Source organism: Scardinius erythrophthalmus, assembly GCF_964197995.2.
Source record: "Scardinius erythrophthalmus genome assembly, chromosome: 1".
In the NCBI taxonomy this organism is placed as follows: Eukaryota; Metazoa; Chordata; class Actinopteri; order Cypriniformes; family Leuciscidae; genus Scardinius; species Scardinius erythrophthalmus.
In genome coordinates, this window is record NC_138221.1 from 48,357,895 (window position 1) to 48,368,264 (window position 10,370).

The 10,370-nt window shown below is 37.2% G+C and overlaps 1 protein-coding gene across 2 annotated transcripts in view; it reads right to left on the reverse strand.

Moving 5' to 3' along the window:
* Positions 1-6,103, reverse strand: part of arhgdig (Rho GDP dissociation inhibitor (GDI) gamma) — a 29,845-nt gene extending 23,742 nt beyond the window's left edge. The window contains exon 1 of one of the 2 annotated variants that reach the window (XM_081365680.1): positions 5,394-6,103. Coding sequence is in view for 1 of the 2 variants with exons in the window: in XM_081365679.1 (XP_081221805.1) it covers positions 152-224 (73 nt within the window). In the remaining variant the exon portion in view is untranslated. Of the gene's footprint in view, positions 1-151; positions 735-5,393 lie in introns of those variants that run through there. The other variant, XM_081365679.1, reaches the window with a different exon arrangement.
* Between the last annotated feature and the right edge of the window lie 4,267 nt (positions 6,104-10,370).

Consider the following 10,370-nt stretch of genomic DNA (forward strand, 5'->3'; position numbering starts at 1 on the left):
TAGGGCTGGTCTATTAGACTGGCAGATCATCTGAGGTCTTTCTGTGGAGTTTGAAGAGCATTTAAACTGCATACTCAAGTTAATTTTAGTACATTCTTTTCAACTTTTCAACATTTTTATCTCACAATAGACAACATAAATGCATCCTCACCTCTGTAGCAAACGGTTAACCAGAGCAGTTCAAGAAACTGTCCACCAAATTCACAAACATCCAAGCCCAACATTGTGAGTAAGCTCTTTTCCACAAGGTTTCCCCCCCCCAAAAATCAGAAAAAAATCAAGAAAGCACACCTCCGGTGATACAGAAAAATCTATGTCTAAAACACATTTAAAAAAAAAGAAAGAATTCACAGCAGCATCCCTTCTACCGCCACAAAAAACCCAAGATACAGAAGCACTGGGTGTGGGTTGGCTAGAGAGAGAGAGAGAGAGAGAGAGAGGGAGAGATAGTAGAGAGACAGTATGTAAGAGACAGAGAAAGAAAGTAAGGGAGTGATCGAATGCACAAATGATCTGTGTGTAATCCGTGCTGGAAGACCGGCTGTGGCTGTAGTGTTGGCAATGAGGCGGTAATGTGGGAACGGTATTCCGATCTGCAGACGCTATTGATTCCACCGGCATGAGAAGCAAACCCTCCGCCTCAGTTCAGCACGCCTCCCAACCCCATCACTCATTAGACAGGAGACTGCGATGATCTCATCCTCTTTCTCTCTCTCTCTCTCTCTCTCTCTCTCTCTCTCTCGCACACACACACACACACACACACAGTACCCTTTCCCCTCCTTTCTCTTTATTCCCTGTTCTATTTCTCTGTCTTCACATTTCTGCTCTCTAGAGACACTTATTATTCTTACCATCCCCCATTTTATATCAACTATCATATTGTTTCCCCATTTATCTCCCCCCTGTCTCTGTTTCTCTCTCTCTCTCTCTTTCAGGGGCAACATGCTGGGCAGACTGTTTTTTCCCCCCTGGTCAACGACGACTTTCTATCAGTTTGTAGTTCTCCATCACGTCATTCCGTCATCTCTCTCAGGGGTCATGGTCCTGTCAGAGGAACCTGTCGGAGGTTACACTGGGCGTGCCTCTGCATTTCACACGGCCTTGATGCTCTGTCGTTGGTAGCATCTTGCTAAGGGGTGCTGCAATGCCAAAGCAATTTTTCAAGAGACTTGTAAGGACATTGGTTTATGTGCGCCGACCAATTAGGCGTCTCACTGCATGTCTGGTGCAGAGCTATGGCACACACAGCACATGATCTGATGTGTAAACTAGGTAAAGACACATTGGATCACATCTGAAGTAGTATTTATATTTAGTATAAAGAAGCAATAAGTCACGATGGTCATGCAAAACGGCAATGAATGTGGCTCATCCAATCCAATCAGAATTTAGAGTCTATCCATTTTATAAATTAGGTTTACTTAGCACAAAGGCGACATTACATGTACTTACAAGTATCATAATCATAGGAAGTTAGTTATTCATTCTCGTGCAGAGCCAAAAGAAAATTAGATGTGCAGATTGACATGTCAATAGAGCAGATGAAGGAGGCGTGAGACTGAAGTGCCAGTGCAAAAGAAAAAATATAACACAAACGTCTGATAACTACAGCATTCAACTAATTAAAGTTATTTTTTAAAAATCATGAATTTTAGCTTTATTCACTAATACCACCCTTATAATTAGAAGAATTTGATGAGAAATGTTTGCTTTCACGCTCAAATCTCTGACATCTGATTGAAAATGTATTTTGGCAAATTTAAGCAGAATATGTGACTCCAAACTTGCAGAGACACATGTGAGATTACAGGGTTTTTATCTCAGGAGAAAAGAAGCAGGGGGAACTTCACCATGAATTCAAAATTGGTTATTCTTTTTTTTCTTTTTTTATTGAATATTGCAGTATTTGAAGAGTTCAGATGCAAAAACCTCTAAGTGCCATCTGAAATTTTCTTCTAGAATTCTCATTTTTATCAAGCTTGTATATTTAAGTTCAGTAATTTCACTTAAATGGCAATGCAAATTACCTATTAATTGTCATTTAAGTGAAATTACTTAACTTAAATAATACAAGCTTTATAAAAATGATCATTCTAGAAGAAAATTTCAGATGGCACTTAGAGGCTTTTGCATCTGAACTCTTCATTTATTATAAATTATTTTTATCCATGGACATTTTTTTTAAATTGTTCTCATAATCAAATTAAAAACTTCCCCTCCCTCTTGCATTGACACCTCTTCTCTGAAGATGTGTTTACTGGTGCGAGGGCGGGACAAACGGTCACCAAAACCATCCAATAGACTTGCTGCAATAGTCGGTGTTGCACGTGTTCAACCACACACCGATTACTTCACTTGCCCACCGCGGCACCGCCCCCCACTGTCGTTTTGATTTTTTTATAGTAATACAATTATTTTGGTTCAGTTAGAGAACAGACACTACACTTAAAAACTGAACGTGTCTGCTAAATTCAGCATGAGCCAAACGAAAGTCAAAACACAGATCAGCAGCAGGAGTCAGATTTCATCTATCACGTGACGAGTGAGGCAAGCTGACTCACAAGACGATGGCGGAAGATTTGGTTTCAAAGCGAAGCAACTGCCGCCCCCGAATTGCCACTAATGCCGCACAGGCATTCATAAGCGATTTAAAAGCGAGGTGGAAAGGAGGGGAAAACTCCATCCACCCCTAACACACGCACACACACCCCGGTTTTGTCACACACTGATTAACCAATAGTAACATCCCTACCATCCAATCAATTCCCCATAGGCATTGATTGAAGCCATTTCACTCAGATATACATCACAAAAGGGAAGAAAAGACTATCGCAACTTCTGTTTCATGCCAACTTTAAGTCTCAAATTGCTCTCCATGTAAACTGTTTCCTATCTAGAAGAAAGAATTGAGAAATGAAAGAGATCTCATTTGTGGTTATTCTATCCGAAAGAGTAGGCTTCACATTGTGCTAGCACAATCTGGGATTCGAGTTCAGACTGACTGACAGTTGTTATGAAAAGGAATTTGACAAATTACATAACAGAACTATCAAACTACCCTAAGCTGAAAGCACAATACTGCTGGTATCTGGCAGCCTGTGATTTCCAATGACTACTTCTGTCAAGATATCAACCAACTCTTGAGGGGGCTGCTTTATCTTACTAGGAGAAAAAAAAATAAACTAACAAAAAAATCATAAAAGACTAACGATAAAGTCATGCATGCACACTTTCGACAAAAAACAAAATCTCTCTTCGCTTATGATCTGCATGACTGGAAACTGTTGCACAAACAGGAAGTAACAAGAGCAAGCTTCTAGTTTCAACCAATCGGTCTACATCACTGGCATTCTTTTAAAATGGAGCTTGTCTGAATGTGCTCACAAATTGGATCTAACTTTGCTCAACAAAGTTAAATTAATTTAAACACTTCTGAATGGTTCCTCCTGTGGCTTTTTCTGAATCGCATTCACTTTCAATTCAGACCTGTTCCACTAGCTCAGGAAGTTCTGCGGAAGCCGAGGCCTGAACAACAAACACCTCAAGAAGGAAGTGAAAAAGGTATCTTGATCAATAGACAGAGATCTTGTTTATCGAGGTCTGCCAGTTAATATACACAGCTTCCTCTTTACGGATTTGTCAGGCATTGTGATATTTTTGGCTGCTTCTCCAGTGGCTAAACTTGTTTATTTAGTGTGGAAAAAAGAGAATTAGGCTAGCTGTTCAGATAGAATGAAAAAAATATATCTTCGAAAATCATTTCCACGCTAGCTTTTAAGGGCTATTTATCAGCTCAGTGATGCACCTTGACGTATGTCATCTACTACACTCATCAATATGAGGCTAAAAGATATCGCGAGAATTTTCCAATCATTTTACAGCCCCTTAAACCATGTCAATGCAAAATGAGCTTTCAAAAGAAAAGCAAATCACATCTGAATTCTCCAGAGGCTGCAATAAAATAGCAATACACCTTCTCATGCTGATGAAAGCATCCCAGTTTGGCTATAAAGACACTCAACAACACCATCATATATAGCACTTGCTATGCGAGTATGTGTAAAAGATGTGTTTTTTTGAAAACTAAGAGAATAACAGTGATTCACCAGCACTTTAAATCAACTTTCTCATTCATGCACAAGTAAAATTACCCATGGTCTTATACTCAAATGGCAAAAAGAGATATTTACGACAATTTAAATGAAATAAAATAGGTGAGATTTTGACATGTCTTGGTGATGTGGTAATTTTAATAACTTTTTAATACACAGCTTTCTGGAATTCTTGATTCTTATTGGTCAATTGCAACATTCAGAGCTCAAATATTTCTGAAAAATTATCACAAGTAAGCTAATAAAATTATTTCAATTAAAAATATAGCTGTGAACAGCCATTTCAAGCATGTTAAGGCCTTCAAGCACATTAGTAAAAAGGTAGGCTATTATGTTTTATTTAGCAAGCATGTAACCACTTAGATCTAGTGTTGTCAAAAGTACCGACTTTGGTACCAAGTCGCTGTTGAGCGGATTCTTAAACACCTCTGACTGACCATGTGTTCGCGCGCTCTGACAACATATAGACTAGGCTATGTCTCTGATTGCCATTGAGGCCATTGCAGCATAACAAGTAGGATATGGTACAGTCACTATAGTCATAATTCCAAAATAAACCCCTTTAGGGTGATACATCTGGAAAAAGAATTGTGATAATGTCAGACTATCTGTACTCAACATTATCTCTCACATAACATATAAAAGTCTTATGATTTGCTCATTCTGCTAATTTTTAATATTCATACTTATAAAGTGATAAAGGATGTCAGTAAGGTGTCTGTGGTGTATAGAGTACAGAGGAGCCAGTCAGAACAGGATCTTAGTTTGGTCTTACGTTAAAAGAGGATGTGGTTGCATACGACTTTACCAAAAAAGTACATCGAAAGTTAGAGGATGGGGGCAGGCACTAATACTATGGCATAAGTGAGATTATTAATCCACAAAAGTATCCTCATAGCCAGATATTAATATCATTCAGTAGCAAACATTCCTGTCAAAATGAAGTTAAATCATATAAATTTGAACGGTGTGAACTGAAATCTTGAGAATAAAGTTTAAATCTGCAAGTTACTCCAAACCGACTACAGTTCAAGACAGGATTCCCATTTCAGAATGTCACTCAGAAAATGAAAACCACAAAGATCAGCTATATAATCATTATTTCCAAAAAAAAAAAAAAAATCATAAAAAAAATTTTTTTAGCAGCCAGCTTTATAATATCAGCATGAATTTTGTTTGCATTGTATACATCTTTGTATCATTTCTACAGCGAAACAAAACGGTTCGAACAGTGAAAACAAAGTTAGATAGTAAAGTAATAAAGTAAAAGTGTCTTACCGCCTTGTCTCGTCTTGCAGAACTGTAGATGCGGATGTTCAAGAGTGTTCAGATCATGTGCGTACCAGGAAATAGAGTTTGCCAATCACAACTCTACGCCTCACACTAACACACAGCTTTTAAGAGAAACACCAGCCCAGTACTTAAAATTGTTTTACGGTTTTGTAAATATCGCTATTTATGTTTGTAGCCACTTGCAAAAGAATATCACATTGCTAAAAATGGCAAAAGTATGTAAAATGTCGAAACAGTTTCACAAAACAAGCATGAGTGAGCGTGACAAATCTCTGTTGTTGCACGTGCTGCAAAGCAAACTAGCCTACTGCAACGTTAGCTTTGTGAATCTGATACTGTGTAATCAAATAGCCTAGATTTATCAAACTTTTCTTTAAAATTCCGATGTACAACCATGTTCCGTATTAGCCGTAGCAAGATATTGATTACACAGGAACTCTTTTTAAAATGAAGAAAGACAGGGCAGTGTCAATCTGCACATTCCAGTGTGCAGTCTCTGCGCCACAATCTATGAGCTCCTCAAGATGCCTTGTAGGCTACTCAAACTCATCTGCTAGAATAGGCTATATAACATCTTTGTCTCAACATGTCTGTAAATTCCTCGACAGGATTTTCGACGTTTCTGTAAAACAATGCCTGCTTCAAACAACTGCGCTTTTTCTCTGTAGTGAGGAACGTGTTTCAAAATGTCACATAACGTTAAATGTGACTTTAATGCAATTTGAATGCAGTTTGCTTAGGATAGAATTGAATTTAATACAAAATGAATACATGTCTTAATATATCTACAGAAGCTGAATAGCCTATTAAATGTAAAATCTTGCTATTATTAAATTATGATAAACATAGCCTGCATTTGTTGCGCCATGTAATGTGTTAGATGGATAGCATAACACAATAAATTTGGATAGTTAAAATTGGTCAGTTATTGCATTAGACTTTTTTCTAGTGACGATTTGATAGGCTACTTCGTATAGCATTCAACGTTTTTTTTTTTTAATGATTTTTATCCTTGTAGTCCTTGCATAAGATTGTGACAGATCCTGTATTGCTGGATTTGCATTACAGTAGTTTAGAGGAGGGATTAATGGAGTTTGTGTAGAGAAGGAATGCTGAAGAAGTCGCTACAGGCCACAGCTTTTATCAGTCAGTCATTCCTGTTTTTATCCTCTAGTAAAGAATACCAGCATTTGGATTCCAAGGCCCCTCATTGTCCAATACAATATTCAAATCTTTTCTGCACAAACCAACTTTGCAGTGGTCTGAAATTGTCTGAATTCAATTAAATCTCAACTGTGTATGATGTCAGTTTGCATAGATCTTGATTGTTTAAAAAGGCTTTTATAGCAGCATTTTAACTGAGTTAGATGTACGATTTGGGCTCCTTGTGAGATTGCTGAGGCCCCTGGCAAACCACTGTTCTTTATTAGACAATTTAATTGCATCAGCTTTTATTAAGATTCTTACCACCCTCTTCTGTTTAAAAGTTGAATTACATTTCCCCAGCTGGATTAGTGTTTAATATCTGTTTGAATTATTTCATCTTTTTTTAAAGTTGTTTATGTGTGTTTATAAAAGTGTGGCTACTGACTGCTGCTGGCTGCTACTAATAATCCTTACTTTCTTAAATCATATTTAACATAAAATAAAGAGAACACAGAAATACAACCAGGTACTGATTTGAGACCAAGGTAAGTTATGCTTTCTCAGTTTTATGGCATTGCCACAGAAGGCTCCCTATAGATCTTCGAACTACACTTTAGGAGCTATGCCTGCAGGGAATGGTGGGTAATTCAGAGTGAAGTTAACTTTCAAAGAGACCCAGATCACGCTGTGAACTGGAAATGGAGGACTTTGAGGTCTCTTTTTCCTTAACTGCCCTTTTTTATTGTTGCAGTTCTTGGAAAAGGCTGCATGAGATGATATTTTACCTGTTGTCCTGAATTCCTCTTCTCTGAAAGAAGCAGGTGTTCTTTCTCAATTGTATTAAGGCTCACAGCCACATGATATCCCAGTTCTACATTTGGCATATGTCTTGTCTCTGTGTGACAAGATCTCCTTAATGGTGCTCACTGCTCAACCTCACTCACAATGTCAGGGACTTAACCTTAAGTACGTTAGTCTTTCAGCTTACGCCACACTGAACGTCAGCAACCCTGTGTCATGAAGTGTAGATACACACACTGTTGTCTCACTTTAATGTAGTGTTGAATACTGTGGGGCAACAATAACCATTTCAAAATTAATTATTATGGTATTGATAGATATCTATCGATGGATAGATAGATAAATAGATAGAACATAACTATTTGATAAAAAAATGATTTAACAGTAAATTAAGCTTCATAATTACTATCATTTAAATTTTGAGAAATTAATAAATTGAATTAATTATTATTTAAAACATAATTAAGATTAATATTTCCAGTGTCATTGTTCTATTTATGCTACTTTGACATAAAGTCATTGTTTGTTTATTCTCAACTTTGTTCTTTCCTGAGGAAAGTCAATGCTGACATTCCTCAGAGATATTTGATATCAAAAGAGATACAGTATTTGCAATCATTTTAGATTTTTGAGTAAAATTACTATATGCAACTCACTTTGCAAAGATCTTTAGAAGTTTCTTTGAAACATGCCATATCAAAGTTGTTGACAGATTGAATGCTTTAGTTTTCATTCATTTCCTCATATGCCATGATTCATGAATGAGAAATATGTTCTCTCTAACCCATGACAGACTCTCCAGGCGAACTTAAGTATGCGAGTAGACCATTCAGAAAGATTTCTCAACGAAGGCCGGTTTGTGTTTTCAGAATCCGAGGAGTAATCCTGGCCCTTTGCTCGAGTTTACCTGTTTACCAAATTGCTTCTGTGTCACTGCGCCAATCTGTCAGCCTTTGTTGTTGACCCATTGACGCAAACACAAATCAGCCTGAGTGTATTTAAGCCGACCACAAGGAGAGAGACTGACATTGAACGAGAAGTCATCTGTAAACACTAGAGCCCACGTAAGAGCCTGATTTTTTGGATACGGACACGGTGTATGAGATGAGCTTGGGAAATAGCTGTGACGGTCTCAGTGACTCACCCATCCCAACAAGAGTAGGACCAACAACACCCAGAAGAGGACCCCCTAAACTTAAATAGAGAGTGACTAGACAATTCAAAAGCAAACCTCCCAAAAAGGCACTCTTAAAAAAAAAAAGGTTCCTATTGGGCATCTGTGGTCCCATGAAGAACCTTTAACATCCACAGAACCTTTTCATTCCACATAAGGTTCTTAACAGTGTAATTTAAAAATGTTCTTCACACTAAGAAAAAATAATGGTTCTTTTAAAACTAAATGGTTCTGTGAAAACTTCCTTTTGGAATCTTTGTTTTTAACACTGTATAAGGAAATAGACTTAACTTTGGGATTCATTTCTTCTCTCCTTCCATTAGATTTGGTGATGAGATCCCAGGAATGAAGGGTCTTGGCACTGGTGAGTTCAGCCCTTGGAACGTTGCTTTTGTAGTGTTCAAATGACTGTGTTGTGTTATGCTAAACCCATTACTCTTGCAAACTGATTCTGCTCACTGTCTGGCTCATCACTGTGCTTCATCTGCCAATTTCTTTCATGCACAGACATCACTGTGGTGCGTCCATGGGAAGCGTTTAGCCATCTGGAGTTGCACGAGCTCGCCCAGTATGGTATTATTTGAGACGGACTACAGGAAGATGTATCACCTGGACTTGTTTAGTAGCTCCACCTCTGGATCCCAAATGAGGGGTGCTGCAAATGGACGCTGCAAATGGACACCGCCATTGCCTTTATACTCTGTTGCAAACAGCTGAGTTATAGACGCCAACGCACCAGCCTATGAATGCATGATTAATTTAATAGTGACTATTCAGATGCAGAAGGAAATAGGTTTATGATGTTTTGGATGACAGTCCAGAAAAACAATGTGGAATTTCTTTCCAATCTGTTTATTTTCTACTGCACATAACCAAAATGCAATACAGTGGTACACTCTGTGTTCACTCACCTATTTGGGATATAGTTCTATATTTTGTAATTTATTTATTTTTCAGTAGGTGCTCTCAGAGAGGAAAGGCCTTATAAGTTATTGACTGTTCACATCACTTCATCTGTCGTATGGTATCAGTGTTTTAGACCATTGTTGTTAGCAAATTTAGTTTTCATGTTCGGCTTAATTTAAAACACAAAACCTTATCGGTGTTGTTAATTATGTTCCATTAAAGATTTGATGTAGACATGGTCTGCTTTTTTCTCAAGTATCTGAAACATGAACAAGAAATGTGGAAATTAAGCATGGAAAATCGTTGCTGCAAGAATCGTATGACTCCCATTGACCTTGTTAATGATTAGTAGTTCGCAATAAATCCTCTGCCATCAAATAGCTTTCTTCTAATTCGTTTATGTATAGTCTCTTTTCTCATTTTTCTAAATGACTTCTTCATAAGGATTAAGAGGGTAAAACACAATCAGTGCTAAATTACATTTGATATCTGTTGCAACCCAACGACTGACAAGGTCGTTAGCAATTTTCACAAAAGGAAGTCAAAACAAAAGGTTAAAATCATAATGTTTTTCCCTCTATAGACATGTTTACGTTCAACAACCAATGTGTTTATATGAAACGTTTCAAACCTAAAATGATGCAATAGTATTTAGTTTTGAATTTTTTATTATTAAGACACCATTTTAATGGTTTTATTAGTCTGTTCATTTAATCAGACAGTTGCACCACCTGACGTTTGGGGGTTTAAGATAACAAAACACCAAATAATATGTATTATTTAAATGTACTAAAAATGAATTCAAACTAAATAGGATAAAGTGATACATGTCATGAATTTATCAAATTATTTTAAAAGGAAATAATCCATTCGGGCACAAAAATATGCATCATGTCATTGACCCTTATACTCTTTATATAAGATATTTAAACAGG